This window comes from Myiozetetes cayanensis, unplaced genomic scaffold (genome assembly GCF_022539395.1).
Source record: "Myiozetetes cayanensis isolate MyiCay16 unplaced genomic scaffold, myiCay2020 scf7, whole genome shotgun sequence".
NCBI classification, from domain to species: Eukaryota; Metazoa; Chordata; class Aves; order Passeriformes; family Tyrannidae; genus Myiozetetes; species Myiozetetes cayanensis.
In genome coordinates this window covers 29871917-29889023 of record NW_026087964.1, presented here as the reverse complement: position 1 = coordinate 29889023, position 17107 = coordinate 29871917, and the positions used below count along the sequence as shown (strand labels likewise).

The window sequence follows — 17107 nt, the reverse complement described above, 5'->3', positions numbered from 1 at the left end:
GAACTCTGAGAACTTGTTAAAAGCTGTGACTATAATTTGCTGATCTTTTTTTTTTCCTTAGCACTGACACCTATACCTTGTGAAACTAAGCTGATTTGTTAACAAGTAAAAAAATATTGGAAGGAAAAAAACCCCAACCTTTTGAGTGTGTCCTAGCTGCTTTTATTTAGTTGTGTTTGCCTTTAAATATGTTAAATAAAGGATGTCCTAGTGCATGGGAAATAGGGTTTCTTATTTCTGACTAAGCTTGTATTCATCATGTGGGAGGTACAAGCACTGGTATGAGGAGGATGGGGTTCATGGAGGTGAAGTGTAATACCTGGCTGTGTATTCTCAGGAGACATTATCTGTTACCTGTGTAACTAAATGTATAACAAGAAATGGAGATTGGTAACCCATGGAGGCAACCACTGGAAAATTATCTACCTGGGGTCTCATAAACTGTCTTGAGCTGGTTCTTAATGAAGAGTTCTGAGGTGATGCATGCCTAGACTGGGAGAGATTATGGGTAGATATTAACAGGATGTTGAGCTAATTGCTGACACAGAGTTGGTTCTCCTTCTTTCTTGCCTTTGAACCTTAATTATATCCTGAGAATGGAGACTGGACCAAGAAGGAAAAATAAAATATAAAAAACAACCCTACAGTACTACAACCCACCCCCTCCCCCAAACAAAAGCCCCAAAACAACCAAACCTCCAACCCAAAAAAGAGTTATTGGGAATCAATTTTGGATAGCAGGTTGTGGGAATGAAGTGAGGGTGCTACTGCTTGGAAGGAATTTGACTTCTGCAGTAAACTGGGTAGGAATTCTTTCTCTTTGCACCACCAGGTTGTTCTGTGATTAGAAGTGCTAAGAAGCATTTGGAGGCTGTGTGTTCCACCCTGCTTCCAGTCCTACCATCTTCCAGGTCAGCAAATGAGGCCTGTATCCAAAGAGATGCTTGGAAAATGTGTTCAGGACGCTCAGTCTATTTAGCAGTGGTTTTCACGTGTCATCCCCAGAGGGCCATCTCTTCATTCCCCATGGTCAGGTGAAGAGCTTGTTAGTTTTGTCTCTTTGGTCTGGGTAGCCAAGGGACCACCGTGCTGATGCTTGCTTGTTGGTCTGCCCTGGTCATAGGCTTGTCCAGTTTTGCTCTGGAGGAAAAGCATTTTGCAGACACCTTCCCCTTTAAAAGCCAGGGCTTCATAATGGATGGTGTCAGCATGTATTGGGAACCCCCTCAGGACAGGTGTCTCTCTCACACTTCTTCCTTTAAATCTTTGTTTGTTTGTTTGTTTGTTTAGCTTAAATCTGAAGAAATTACATCTGTTTCCTGATTCCTCTAGATGTTTTTTCTCTCAGGAATTTAAAAACCATCTCTTTTTTTTCTTCGCAACTGTTTAGATCCCTTCCCTCTCCTCCACTCCCACTTCCTTCATTTTCCATCTCATTCTGGAAGAACATTTCCCCTTTCTCATTATATCATGTGTGCTCTTTTGCTCTCCCCCATCACTATCAGCCCTCCCCCCCCATCCTTTCAGGCAGGATAGAGCACACTTCTAATCACTCGTACTTTTTATCTTCTTTCTGAATCTTAAGCAAAGCCTTTCTGATCTCTCTGTGTGTTCTGGAGCAGAACATGCCAGGATCGGAACAGGGTGAGGCTGAAAGCAAAATCACTGAAGCAGTGATTGAGAGTCATCTTGAAAGTAAAAAGTTAACTTTGTGATTCATTATCTTCTATACAAGAGCTAGAAAGTTCTTTCCATGATTGTACATTTAAAGTGCTTGCATTTTGAATGAGCTCAGGATGTTTATTTGAAGATGTAAGGTATGAGAGTTTCAAGTGCATTGTTCGAGCGCATTTATGTGTTTTGGAGTCTGCCATTTGTCACATCAAAACACTTAAATTGTTCTCTGTCTTTTTGGTTTTGTTGGGCTTTGGTTTTGGGTTGTTTTTTTCCCCTCTTTTTAAGGGGGTGCAGGGGGATTAGTCAGAGAATCAGATAATGGCTTTAACAAACGGAAATAGTTTGTGTGAATAAGTCTACAAGCAGCTCCTCATTCAAGCATTATTAGAAACACATTTTAAATCACTTTCACCCATACAGTTTTGTGTGCATCCTTTGGGTTTGTAATAGAGGGTGGTACAAAATTAACTCCCGAGGTGAGGAATTCTCTTTCTAAGAGGTTGCATGGTGTCATCTGTGGTATTCCTGAAAGATTATATTTTTCTTTTTTTTTTTCTTTTTCACATGCTCAGAATTTACAGGGATTTTTGTGGCAGCTCTCTACAAAAGTTTGAAATCCAGTTAGATAAAGTAGAAGTTCAGGATGAAGTTTCTACCTGAAATCCTTTTCTATCTCTGAAAGTTTAGCTGTGTCTTAGTTTACTATACTTTCAAAAAGTTGTTGCTACTTTTTAATGGACATTTTATTTTTTTCAGCTAATAGCTGGTTAATGAATAGCCCTGACTGTTGCAAGGTTACAAGAATGATGCATCCAATACAAGAGAGGCATGGGGACATTTCCAGTGGTATGTCTACCTTGTTTTGTGAGACAATATCCATCATTAAATTGACATTTAAAACAGCTGGTGTTGTGTGCTCATCTTTGTGAGAGGCAGCAATAATGTCACAGGACCTTCTCTTTTACATCTTGGTAATAGATAGTGAATGTTAAATGATGCTATTAAGGATCTGGGCTCTGATAAGAGACAGTAGAAAGAGTTGCGGATAATCTGTATCGTTGATGACAGAGCTCAGTCATAAGATCACAGACATGACAGAGAAATGCCTGAATGTTGTGTCCAGGGTTCAAGAACCTGTCTACCAGTTGGATCCTCTTTTCGCGGTGCTGGTTTGTTATTGCTGTTTGATATGTTCACTAGCAGTGAGAAAATGACAGCTTTTCATGGGCTTTGAGCGTTGATGAGCTTTAAGGCAAAACCTCAACAGATCTTTAAACAGTCTTGGAGCTTTTGCCGTGGAGCAACCAAAACTCGTTTTTCCAGAGTATTTTTGTATGCGTTAGAAATGGGTGACACAGAATGCTTTCTTAGTATAATTTGTTCACTTACAGAAAGTTATCCTCTCTGATCCCTTGAACATCAAAGTAGGAACAAACTGAGGGCTGGCAGTCCCTTCCTACATAAATGCTTGGTTGGGCACTCCAAATCTTATTCACAGGATCAAATTGTCTGCTCCTGAGACTCTCACCTCATTCACTGAAGTTGCTTAATCTGCAGCATTGTACCAGGTCCCAGCCTGACCTGAAAAACCCTGCTAGCTCCACATTCTTCCTGCAGCAAGCCTGGGCTGCTAAGCTTGACAGTGTCCTTCTGAGCTGATAAGCAACTCACAAGGTGGGAAGGATGAAATCATGCTTTAGACAGCATCACCATTCTGGTTCCTATGCTTGGGGCATGACTTTATCACTTCAGAATCAAGACTTAAAATTAAAAATAAACATTTTCAAAGCAGTCCTGCAGCCCTGCAGGGGTTTGTCTTAATTCCTACTGCTTTGTAGCCTGTCTTCCAAGTATTCAGATGCTTCTCCAGCTAACATCCTTCCCACAGCTGCCTTCTTGTAGGGGCCTGATTCTGAAGACAGATGCAGTTGGGGTCTTTGAGTCCTACCTCTTGCTACTGCTGCAGGTGACTGTTAAACCTTTTCATAAATTACTCTAGATCCATTTTAAAACCACATTTTGTCCCCATTGTTTCTCTAAGAAGACTGTGCAGTTACTCACTGCTATCATAGCTAGTGAGTCTCAGTTCCAGTCTGAATTTTCTGTTTACTGAAATAGTACTGTTTTCTGGGTGATGCATGGTGAGTGTCTCCCCAGTGCTGGCAGGCTTCAGTCTGTACTGTTTGTTCTGCCTAAATGCATAGCTTTAGTAAAGTGGTAAACTTCTATGGTGCAAAATTAGGTGTTTTTTAAGGTTTATGTTTTAGATTAGAATTCTTGTGACAGTCACATTAGATACTGACTAAGTTTTTGGATAGAATCTGTTCTGTAGTGTATCAGCTGTCTCCTTTTGGTTTCTTTGCAGTTTGTTTTTTGTCTGAGTGTGATGGACAAGATCTCTGTCTCAGACTTAAAATATTCCTGCTTTCTTTTTGAAACATTTCTTCAAGCTCTTTTTTTTTTCTTGCATGCATGAAGTGCTTAATGCCCTCCATCTGCATGAAAATCTTTTGTATATAACTCTAAAAGCTCCCTTAGGACTGTAGACTTCTTTAAATGGAGCAATTTAAACATTTTCCACACAAATGGGCACTTGGGGCAAATGTCATTATAAAAATCATAAGAATATTTGTTAGATATTTTCACTGGTTTTTGTTGTTTGTTTTTTCTTTTCAGACCTGCCTCTCCAGTCACAGTGGAAATTACAAGTCAAATAGAATCAGCATGATTTATGTTATTGGCAGAGAAGTAAGGAGTTTGTAAGGCTGGGAAGGTAGATGTTAATAAGAAAGAGAAACAATAGACAGTCTTTTCTGCTTTAGTCAACACAGTGCAGGTGTTGAGGCTGATGTAATGGCATTGCTGCTTTCCTACTCTGAGTTGTACATACATATTTATAAACACATGCAAATCAATCAAGAATTGAGTTTGCAGGATAAATTAATAAAACAGAAATTGAGATGCAGAACAAAGCAAAAAATTCAAATCCTGCTCAGACTGAATGAAAGCTTTCATTAGAAACTAATGTGTTAAGATTCTCAAGTTTCACTTGAGGAAATACATGATGCTGGATATTCCTGAAAGAACATATGTTGAAACCTGTGTTGTAAAATTTGAGGCTTACGTACAGTTGACTAGTAGACAGAGGCTCTATTTTGTGGAGGTTTTGGGATTCTAAGGAAATTTTTTTCTGATTTGAAACAGAGCTCCAAAGTAGTCAGATTTCATGTGGAAGAAAATCCTAAACACAATATTTTTAGATCACATGAAATACTTAATTCCAGCAGGATCAGACTGGTTTGTTTCAAATTTGACTGTTTAAATGTTTTAAATTGTTGCTCTACCTAATGCAGCCTTTCAGAAGAAACTAATTTGAAGGGAGAAAAAGAAACACTTCATGTAGGAATGCAGTAACAGGAAGTTCTGACATTTGTCAAAATATTTCTCCCTCTTTCTAAAATTAATATCTCACAATATCAGTATGGTTTTCTGATACATTTTAATATCAGTGGAATTGTATTATACCCAATAGGATTTCTGCCATTCTTTGTGACTGTGTGTCATCTGTGTTTTGAGGAGATACTCCAGCGGTGGGTGGAGAAATGCAGGATTCTGCCTGTCTTCTCGTGCATGTTATTTTCCACTAGAGTGGTCAGTATCTGATCTCTAATAGACCATATATTCCTTGGGAAACTCAGTTATTGCTGGTGATGGTTTTTAACAGACCTTTGGTACTACTGATGAAAATGGGTATGTACTGTCTCTGTCAGAACAGCACTATTTTTAAACACGTTCTTGGAATGTGGGCTTGCTACTTATATCCTTGTTTATTCCAGCAGCATGTCCTTACTTTGTTCAAGTCATGATGGTCTATCGGATACAACAAACTAAGCTTGCTTTTGCAAAAACTTGCCCTTGTAGTTAAGCCTAGCACTGATAGACCTGAACCCAGATGGCATGAAAACAGATGGAATTTAGTAAGCCTTTTTAAAGCCCTTTGAAAATTTCAGCTGTCACATGGGCTTGCTGTCAGAATAGTGACTTTGTCAGTCATTTTTGTGATGAGTGGCAATATTACCATCTAATTTCATGATAACTGAACAATTCTTACCTATAACTGGTGGTTCCTAGGGCAGGAGGTCCTGCTTCTCCATTGCCTGTGGCATACTGCCTCCTACTTTGCTCTGAGACTGGACCTCCTCTGTCATCCAGTCAGGGTTTGGTATAAAATATCCTTTTTTTTTTTTTTTTTTTTTTTGGCAGGACTAGCCTTCTGCTAGGTTAGCTCGCTAAACTAACTCATGGGAGGGGATCGAGCATAAATGTGGGCTGTCCTGGAATGAGTGAGGAGAGCAATGGATAGCATTTAGGTTGGCTAGCTCCCTTATACAGTTAGGCATCTATGATGAATGCTTTGGCACATGACAACTTGTCTGTGCCAGGACTTTCATTTTCCTGTGAACAAAGGATAAATAGTCCAGAAAACCACCAGCGTGGGGATGGATTCCTCATGCCATCCGAAGTAGCCATGATGACATCCAACAGCATTTTCAGTATTAATCCAGAGGACCTGGCTGAAAATACTTGTTAGCATTGGCTTTCTTTTCCACTGTAGGTCAGATTGGGATGGCTTGGTCTGTTTGAGGCTTACCCAACATACCGGTTGGTAGTGCAGCTGAACAAGGGTTAAATGCTGTGAGCTGATTTTGAGCACGTAGCTCAGCTTTTGTTTCTCCAGAGCTGTTCGAAGGAGTTTGGTTCTGGTTCCTCTGCAAACTCAGATGCATTGCCTAATAAGATCATCATATTTCCTAGTAAGGTATTAGCACAGATGAGTACGTAATTTCTGTGATATGCATCTGATGTGAGTGTTTTCAAGGGCAGTATGGGTATCTGTGGTCTTTTTATTGCCTGTTTAACCCTATCTCTGTCTTATAAATGGAAGACTTCTGGCATGGGAATAAGACCATTTTGCATAGACTATTCAGTAAGGTTTTCCAGATGCTTAAATTTCAAAATAAAAAAAATAAAAAAAAAAATCTAAGAGGGCCAAACATGTATCTAGGATATGGCAAGTACTCGGGGTTGTATAGGCAGTCCAGAGCTCACTCTGACCTGGCAGCTCTGTTAACAGAAGCCATGTAACTGCTGCTCCACAGTGTTCCACACAGGCTACAAAAACTATGTGAATGGTGAGTGAGTTTCCCCACATGGGCAGTGTGAAGCTGACCCAGGCACATTTCTGTCAGGAACAGTCACAGCACTGAATGTTCCACAGGTTTCTCAAGTAGCTTTCCAACATCCTGACCACCCCTTGCTTTTGAATCAAAACTGTTTTCCTGGTGCCATTTAGGGAAACTTGATGATTAGTCTGCAGGATTTAGGTGTCCTGGATCTGTCCTGGTGGCTGGAAGAATCCAGGTGTGCTGAAGTTCCTACTGGTGAGTGCAGGGTCTCAAATTTAGTTCTTGCTGTAACTGATTTGCTCGATGATCATCTGTTAATTCAGTTCTAGTTGCGATTTTTAAACCTGCATCTGAGAGAGATGAGAAGCTGGCCTAGTCTAGCCTAATCTTTACCATAATCTTTCCTATTTAGCTATGAAGGAAAAAAGAACAAAAACATCTCCAAGATTCCAGCTTCAGAATTTTAGTATCTTGGCAAATCCTGTATATGGAGATAGTACTTAGAAGATTCCAGGCTTTCTGTTAACAGAAACTGTGTAGAAAGCTAAGGAATCCTTAGCTTTCAGATACTGCAGTAATATGTGAGCACCAGATTTTTTGTTACTTTCTTTAAATACAAACAAAAGGTGCCAATAGAAATGATGGCTTCTGATTATAGGCTTATCATCCTCAAGCTAACAGTCATGGCACATCTTCTATGGATTGTGCAATTTGGTTGAGCAGTTGCTAGTTTAACTGTAAGCTATTGTCAGTCAGCTTGTCCTCACTGGTTGATTGCCAACTTCTTCCTCCTGTACTTGAGGAAGAATGGAATCATGAATGTTTAATAACTGAAGGTATTGGATGGTCCCAAAGTAAAACACCAAAATTGATAAAATCATTATGAGCATTTTTTTTCCTTTTTCCAAAGGAACTTTTAAAATAGAAAAATAGAAATAATTGGTGAGTATGTAAAGCTGAAGATCACAAGGAGGAAGTGAGCTCATGCTCCCATGGCCTCACAGATACGATTGCATCTGAAACATGTTGGCTCTGTCTGAACTAGGCTGTGAACTCCTTGGGGCAGTGCTGGTCTTCCGGATCTTGTAAAATGCCAGACACAGCTGACGTCACCCACTAAAGAACCATTTTCTCATATTTGACTTTTAGAGAAAATGATGGGTGTCAGTGGCATCAGTTGCCAGCATGTAAAGGTCTTGGAGATTAATGGCAACAGAGAAGCCAAAGCAACACTATGGGAAATTGATGTATAGACACGAAAATGCTTCAGACACAGTATGGTGGTGTGCCTTTTTAAGAAAACTTTGCACTGTCTTGGCTTGTAGCTTCTATGCTGAGCTTTGGCCTGGGATTTCCTGTATGCCAGAAGCTGTGTGATCATAGGAATCACCCATTGTTGCTCTTTTATACAGCCTGTTTTGGGGAAATTTGATTTATGGAGGAGGTTTTTTGTTGGGTTGTTGTTTGTTTGTTTGTTTGTTTCTCACTCAGCTGTTTGTTTATTATGAAAGGACAGTGCCAGTGGCCTTGTGGATTGTGTGTGGATTTCCAGTGTGTAGTTGCAGGGTGAGGGAGATCCTAGTACTTGTGCTAGCAGTTCTCAGTCTTCCTTAGAGGGGTGACAGTTGTCTTTCAAAACTGGTATTACTCTGATGTGTTATCTTCTTGATCTTTTTTTCCCATTCTTCAAGCCAAAAGTTTCCATTTTGTTCAACTTATTTCCAGTAATGGATTGCATGTCAAAGTGTGGAATAAATGCATTTGTGCAGCTTCCTTAAGTAATTAAAATGATGAGTGAGCTCATAAAGAGAAGAATATTGAAATTCAGGCTGAATCAGTGGTTAATTGGCTGCTAGTCCAATCTCTGCTTCCCTCATGCCTGAGCGCTTGAAGAGGATGAGGTCATGGTGCTGATTCTTGACCACAGTACACTGCAGACCTCTTGTGTCTTACCACTGCTTGCATCAGCTGTGTCCCAAACACAGAGTTACTGTGACAAGAATACTGCTTTAGCTTTCTGCTAAACATCCATCAGCTTGGTCTGGTTAGGTTGTACATGTGGCTGATGCCTGTGGACCATGAGAGACACCAGCCCTAAAACACAAGATGCTTATTTACACTCAGGAAGAAGGCCTTCAGTCCAGGTTCAGAGCAAAGTTCAAAGTCGTCTCAGGATCCACAACAGGCACCTATTGTTACTCTGTGATTTGCCTTTATAAACTAATTATCCTGCTTGCTTTTGATGAAATTAAGCGATATGGAGAATGTGGTTTGGTTTAGCTTTCTGATTTGCTCTACAGCTTTGGTTTTCAGCATGTGTGCTGATCACTGTTCTTACAAACTGTGTTTAGGTCATAGAACCTTGTGTATCTATTCAAGATAGAGGCAGCGGGTCTTTCTATCCTTCTTGTGCAAAACCATTTCCTTTACAGTTGTCTTTTTAGATAATAACTTCCTCTTAAATCTAGGTGTTAAATTGGCCAAAGTTTTTGCACAAGTTCAGATGCTACCTCAGTAGCAGCCAGAGGGGGAATACTTTGTTGTTGGTCCCTGTTTTTTTTTAACCCTCTTAAACTCTAAAAATGAAAGAACAAAAACCTTGGCTCAGTCTTGAAACAATGTTGACTTTAAAAGTTGCATAAAATACTTGAAGAGTATGTTGAAGTGCTTTTGAAGAGGGGGGTGGATTTGGTTGCAGTGGCTGTTCAGATTTACTTCTGGCATCAGCAGCACATGTCCCATCACGCCGCTGCCCTTAGGGAGTCAAAGGAGTTTTCATGCCTTTACTGCTTTTTTGGAGTACCAAGCCCCCACTGTGCCCTCACGTAAGGTGGAGGGTTTCCCATGAGGACAGAGTGCTCATAAAGGAATGGGATGGAAATCTGCTTTACCATCATGTAAAATCACCAGCCTTAAAGAAAGACACAAACCCCCATGACCTCAAGGCCAAAGAAACCAGTCAACAAAAACCCCTTATTTTATTTTCATTTCTGAGCTCCCCGTGGCTGGGATTTTGGCTGTTCCTGAGGCCACAGCAGCACACAGAAGCGTATGTCCTATGGGAATTGCTCCTGCATCCAAAATGGCAGGGGAGCCGGTGGCGTGGCCTGTGCTGGAGGAGACCACCACGACGGGTTTTGGTTGCAAATGTGTAGTGCAAAGGCGCGGGGTAACGTCGCATCTTCCGACTAGGCGAATACTGCTTTTCCTTCCTATTTCGGGCGCCCTGGAAGGTTGCCAGCTTTCCTTGGAGGACTCGGGAAGGGAGCTGTTGGGCCGCGCCCCGCACGCGTTGCCATGGCGGCGGGCGGGCCGCCGTGCCCGCGCCTCGGCGCTGCCGCCGGGGCCCTGGGGCGGCGTGGGACGGGCCGGGCCGGGCCGGGCCGCTTTGCTGCACCATTAAAGATTGGTCAGCAGCGCGGCGCGGTGATGTGCCGGCGGGGCAGCCCTTAGCCCGGGAGGCGCGGATCGCGCCTTGCCCGCGGTGCTCGGCGTTAGCGCGGGCCGTGCTGGCGGCGGGACGCGCCCCGTGGAGCGGCGGCGCGCTGGGAAAGGGCCGTGCTGGTGGAGGCTGAGCGTGTCCCCGCGTTGTTTGGGGTGTACGAAGGCGGCCTCGGCAGCACAGGGCTCGGCTGAGAGCCGTGGTCCGTGTCTCACGGCTGAACCCGGCCGCGACTGACAGCCCTAGGAAGCTGCAGAGCTTAGTGGCAAAGCGAGTAAATCTGGTCTATCTAAGCACTTCCTTTGAGGTTCTTCATTGCTAGTGCTGGAGGGCAAAAGAAACGACGTTTTAAATAGGTTACAAAATTTCAAAGCATATTTAAAGCAACGTGAAACGTTTCGGCAGTCCGTCTGTGTTATTTCCTCACTTTTTTAATAGTCGTGCTGCAAAATAAGAGATCTAAATTTTCCAAACTGGTGGGTAAGACTCTAGGTGAAGTCTTGATCAGCTACTGCAGAGCTGTCCAATGGTTTTTTCCAGTTCTGGAATGGAAAGTGGTATTAGTGCCTATGCTCATGATGCTGGAAGTATCTCCTTCTAGCTGCAGAAGCTGCAAGCAGGCCCTGAATCAAAAATCTTGCTGAAGTTGCAAGTGATACACTTAGCTCAGTAGGTTAGAGCATGGTGCTAAGAATGCCAACGTCACGGGTTCAATCCCTGCATGGACTGTTCATTTAAGAGTTGGACTTGATGATCCTTGTGGGTCCCTTCCAACTCAGAATATTCTATGATTTGCTATTTCAAGTGGCTTCTTCTGTGCAGATACTCTCACACTGTACAACAGCTTGTACTAGCTGTATCACAGCTCAGATTGAAAATTACAAGCCAGGCTGCTTTAGGAATTTTAGATCTTAATCTTAAAATCTGGGACAGCCCCTGATAGATAAATTATGCATGCATAGTACACCTGATGTGTTGGACCTGCTATACATGTGAGATGAAACTATATGCATGTAGTAGCTAGTTTCCAGACATCAGGCAGCCTGAGTTGCTAGGCCTCTGGAAAAGTGGGAAATTACTTCAAAATATGGGAAAAGCCTTTGCATGTGCAAGCATGCATGGGCATAGGATTTCTGTGAGTAATGTAGTAAGTCTGTTGTCATGCGGTATCATCCTTCTTTTCATTCCCCTTACTCCAACAGACTACAACTCCCTACAAAAGCTGAAAACAAAACTTGTGCTTTGGATAGTTGAGTGGAAACCTCAGTCATTCCTTGAGGGGCAAGGAAGTGTTCATTGGAGGGGAAAATACATGATGACTATGTTTTACAAGGTAATTTCTGCCCTTGAAAGAAGTTATCTTAACAGGAGGAAAATGTCACTGGGAGGTTACACTAGGCTTTTGCACCCTCAGTCTCCAAAGATATCATGAGGAATTACCAGAATTATATTCTCTAAAACAAAGAACTTCTTAGTCTGTTTTGTAGAGTTTTGCAATCCCCAAACTTTTCCTGGAAACTCTAATTACATCAGTACTTCCATTGAAAAATCTTTGTCAGGAGCAAGGCAAAAGACATGTAAATCATTTTCAAACCTCTGTGTCCTGAAGTAGACTTTTAGGCTCTTGTTTGAAAATGGAAATATGAAGGAGATGCACCCAAGACTTTCAGGTATTTCCAGATAGCTTACATGCATGGATTCTTTTTACGTTCCAGAAATGATTGCCTAAAATTAGGCTTCTCAGTAAGAACTGATTTTAGGAAGTTCCGGGAGTACAACAGCACTCAATGGGGATAAACGGAAGTGAAAATCTATCATCAGTTTTGAAACTCGAGCTGTGACTATTGGAAACAACATATGGCAATAGAAGCCACATTTGTCTCCTCTAATAGATCTGCCTTTTACTATAATAGGAAGTTTTTAGAGAAATAGTACTTGCAACTCTAAATGTCAGTGGTTATATGCTCTTGAAGATTTAAGCTGTTGGAACCCAGAAAAAAAAATTAGTAGAAGGTTAATTCCTTTGTTTAAACATTTACTTTTTGAATGCACTAGGGAGCATATGATTGAACAACGGGAAGACACATGGTTGCCTCTAATAAAATTAGTATTTTATTTTTACTATTGATTATTCTATTTTTAACTCACCTTTTTATGCATGATCTAAAAGGTCATGCAGAGGGAGTTAGCAGGATTATGCATATAGAACTTAACTCCATTGATAAAACTTTTGGAAGTTGTGTAAGCTAAATCAGGTTAAACAAAACACTCTTATTCCAAAATAAATGGGCATTTACATAGGTATAATTACACCAAGATAATTCTGGCAGTAATGTAGTCTTTTAGACCAAAGTGCTGAGGTCAGTTTTCATGTTATCCCTGTTACACAAATGTTCCCCAAATTGTGTTCAGAGAGTGTATATCAAACTGGATGGATGCTGTGTAACAAATCTGTGTTAGAATAACTCAATTAAATGTAGTACCAGAAACGAAATACCACAGTTTAAAGAAAAATAATCACAAACCTTATGCATAGGCTTTGCAGACCGTGGAGGACATGCAGGATGCCCCTTAAGCAGCCTCACATTTTCAAGTTCTTGTGGATTACACCTTCTTTCTATGAAACTGCATGTGCATGTGGGTTTTGAAGAGCTTCTCATAAAACAGCAGAACACTTCTAAAGACAGTATTGGTGATGACATGCTTAACTGCTTTCATATGTTTTCGTTCAAACTGCCCAAACCATTAACATACTCCCTTAGTGACGTTGTGTGTGTGTCTTATTAGTATACACACTACTAATTTACTCTCAACTTTCTTTACTGTCCTGTAAGGTCCCACCCTTTCCCTAGCTTTGATCTTTCATCATGAAAGCTTAGAAGCAACCCTTTGGAGATCAAGCTAAATGTTTCTTTTTAGCTATTCTGCCTGTTCCAGATGCTGGGAAGGGAGAAGAGCTCGTTCCGAGGCGGTGTAGGATGCAGGTTCCAGAGCCAAGCACTCTGACGGGGATGCTCCCTCTGCTGGGTCATTGGCACGGGCTCAGGCTTGGGGCTGCAGCGCAAGATACCTTTGTTCTTTCAGGCTTTTAATTGAGACTTTGAACGGAGGCTTTCAGTGAATCCTTTGTGTGGCACGGGGTGAAGGTCAGCCTAGAAAACAAAACAAAGGCAAGCACCAAGTGGATGCAGAGCACATGCAAATCAGCTGTCACAAAACAACTGTCCTTTGTTCACTTCTTCACAGATACGTGCAGCCATTCCTACTTTGCTTATTCCAGCAATTCTGTAGACTCTTATTTTTTTCCCCAGCCTTCCTACAGCTGGAGGTACTAATTTTATTTCTTACCATGTGGGTATTATTTCTACTTCCATTTAGCCCTGCTAAGCATTTGGATTCTTTTAAGAAGTTTTCTTTCATCAGTAACATCTCAGATGCTGCATCGTCTGCTTTAGAAATCAAACAAAAATCAGCTCTTTCCTTTTAACCTTTCCTGTGTTCTTTCTTACTTATATTGTTTCTTGTTTTCCTCTCCAGTCTTCTTTTGCTGCTAATTCAGTCTTTATAGCTTAGGGTTTTTTTTAGGTACGCTACATCAACTCTTTAAGATTTAAACTTGTAGTTAGCAAACAGGCAGGAAAATCAACAGAGGTTTCAAAAGATGCTTTCAGGGTTACTTGAATCCCTTGTGGGTGTGTCTGAGGTCTAGTCTGTGCAGCAGTTTCAGCCTCTCAAAGGGGATAGCCAGGTGAGGAGAGGGGCATGTACCATCCCCTTCACCATGTGCAATGCAGTGTGTACTGATGATCAGAAATGCTTTTGAAGCAGAGAGCCTTCTCAAGCTCTGCCTCTGACCAAGACACTTTTTACCCTTCTAAGTGGGAGATGCCCTCAGGCCCATAAGGTCTGAGTGAGTTAAAGTGCTGCTTGTGGGGGTAGCTCATTGAAAGAATATGATGGTAACCATAAGTCCTTTTTTTTAATGGCCAAGAGTAAGGAATTACAATATGGTGACAAGATAAGGAATTACTTTTGTTGTTGTTGTTGTTTTAATGTGTGTTAGGAAAATACTGTATTGCTATGGCATAAAATGTAGTAATTTGAAGTTTGGTTTTATATATCCCCCATGCTTTGAACTCAGAATTTTTTATGTATTATTTTTCCCTTTGTGTCCAGTGGTTACTTGTGAAATCTCTTAAAGAAATTATCTTAATTCTCCTTTTGCTAGCCTTTTGGTTTAGTTCAGTTAAAATTGAGATCATCATCAGCTCCTGAGATCATGTCAGGAATCTAGCCTTGATATCCTGGTTTAGGTCTTTATAATGAATAGGAAGGCAAAGACACAACTATTTTTATGTGCTCTCATCTTTCAGAAAACTGGGTCATAGCGACACTCCGGGAGCACAAGAACTCTTCCACGCTCTAGTGCTTTATAAATGCTTGGTGAAAGTCCAAAACAAAAGTCTTGTCAAGCTCAGTTTAGTATACAGAGGAAAAAAAAAAGAATAATGGCCACTTCTGGTCTCTGGAAATGGTTAACAGTGTTTTGTGCAGCAGGGATCAATATAAAATGTTTGGAGTTTAATAGCTGTATTAAAAATCTGAAGGATGGAATGGACAATGAAGTGGTAACCCTGTCTATCAGATCACAGTTGTTCAGGTTCATTAAGACTACTGAGGAGGATTTCAGAAGGCACTAGTGACAGCTGAGTGAAACAGCTGAGCAATTCTGTAGAATAGTGACATAAGCAATGTGGTGTAAGGCAGTGCAGTGAACACTGACAGAACAGTGCTTAAATATGTTCAGTTTAGTGCTTTTTTAGGAGCATAGTCTACACATTGCTGGAGTCAGTGGTGAATGCATTAGATGAGTCAGGAGTAGTAATTAAAAGTCTAAACTTAAGACTGTAAATGAGAAGACATGTAAGAAGTCATGCAAGAGAGGTGTCTGTGAAATTGGTAATTTCATCCTTTTGGATACCATGTTTGGTTTTATGGCTCATGTACAGGGAGATTTTCAGATTCCTGAAATTTCATTTAAAAATAAAAGAACAGTAGTTAGGGAGGTGTTACTGTTGGAATAGTAGCAAAATGTCTGTTGTAGGTTTTGGTTTGCTGCTTCCTGTATTAAAATGAGTGCTCAGTAAAATTCAAAAGCAAGAAAAACATGTGAAATGGACAGGAGGAAACATTTCATCTAATGAGCTGTATAATTGTGGGACTCCCTGGTTCCAGGTACTGTCATTTGTTTGGGGAGGTAGGTTTTGATTGCTGCATTTGCTGATAGTCATACTTGTTGAGAGAAAACAAATGAAAATCTACCAGTTCTCAAGGATCTCAAAAGAATGGTTTCTGTCTGTAACAAGGGCATTTCCCTTTAAGGTGCAGTGTACATTGGTGGCAGTGTGTGCAGTTGGTTTCTAATGCTTCCTCTAAGATGTTTGACCAACATGAGGGAGGCAGCAGATTTGGTGAGTTGCTGAACTGTTGTGTCATGGCATTTCCTGTGTTCCCATCCTCACAGCTGATCCCCACACAGGCGAGACCAAAGGACAGAATTTGCAAGTATTTTGAGCCACTGTGGGTAACAGGGATCACTGCATCTACCCCATGCAGGTAGAGCTTAGGGGCAGAATATAGTAGTATAGCTTCTTCATGTATTGGGGTGTAAAATATTTCAATTTCACAAGCATTAAAGTACATCTTCTTAAAGGTACTACAGCCACAGTGAAAACCCTGTTTCCACCACAGGGAAAAAAATGACCCAGTAAACTCTCAACTGCTAAGTCTTTGGAGCATCTAACCTTTTCTTTTTAAAACCACTTTGGCACTAATTTAATTGATTCCATGCCTGGCCTTTTCATCAGTTCTCTCTCCTAGCCAGGAAAAACTGGGCTGTTAAAGGCTGCTGCAGTACCATGGGACTTGTGTTCAGTGTTGCAGGTTCTTATTTTAACCTGAAGTTATCTGCCAGTCATCACTGTTGGTTTGAAAAGGTGTAACCACTGCAGTACTGTCTTTGGGATGAAAATCTTTTAATGGTTGCAGCAGTCAATATAAATGAGAGAGAGTGCAGTATGCCACTGGGTTGTGTTGCTAATTATCACTTTACCTTTCAAGAATTTTAGCTGCTGACTAGACTCTTGCTGAATATTTGCTGCAGCATCTCTAGGCACACTGCGAATGTGTTCTGGGTAAGCTGAAGAGGATAGTGAAGAACATGTGGCTAAGACACAGAACTGTTTGAAAAGGAGTATTTTTTGTGTCTTTTTAAAATTTCCACCCTAAAAGAAAACATGTAGGTTTATAATTGTTTGTTGGTTTTTGTTTCTTCTGTTTCTCATGTGCTCACTCTCTCTTGCCAAATCTCCTCTAGTGTCAGATTTTTTTAATGCTTCTATCTTTCTTTGCATTTGCCGTTTCCTGCCATAGAATAGGCAGGCTTTGTTTTTGAGGGGGTGGGGTGTTGGTGTGGTGGATAACAATATAGAGTTAACATTATTCAAATTAATTTGATAGTAGCAGGTTTCTGTGAAAAAAACAAGCCCAAACCTTCCTTCCTTCCCATCTTGTGGTCCTAGCAACAAAATCTGTTAGAAAATTCTTCTGTGTGGTTTAAAATATCACATACTTTCCAGTGAACTATAATTTAAAGAAGCCTCTTTTAGTAGTTGAATTCTAAGAAGACAGTTGCTTTACCTACTAGGCTTTTGAGGGAAGGAGTTTTGTTGGTTGCTTTGTTTTCTTGTTAAAACTTGATGGGTTCATTCAAATGGTGTTTCATGGGTTGTTGTATTAGGAA

The 17107-nt window shown here is 40.9% G+C and overlaps 1 protein-coding gene across 5 annotated transcripts in view; it reads left to right on the top strand.

The window, feature by feature from the left end:
• The window catches only part of STOX2 (storkhead box 2), a 101068-nt gene that overhangs the window by 51920 nt on the left and 32041 nt on the right, over positions 1–17107 (top strand). Inside the window, exon 2 of one of the 5 annotated variants that reach the window (XM_050338628.1) lies at positions 2434–2523. The exons of the other annotated variants lie outside the window; for them this stretch is intronic. Coding sequence (XP_050194585.1) covers positions 2434–2523 — 90 coding nt within the window. The remainder of the gene's footprint in view (positions 1–2433; positions 2524–17107) is intronic. 5 annotated transcript variants of the gene reach the window in all.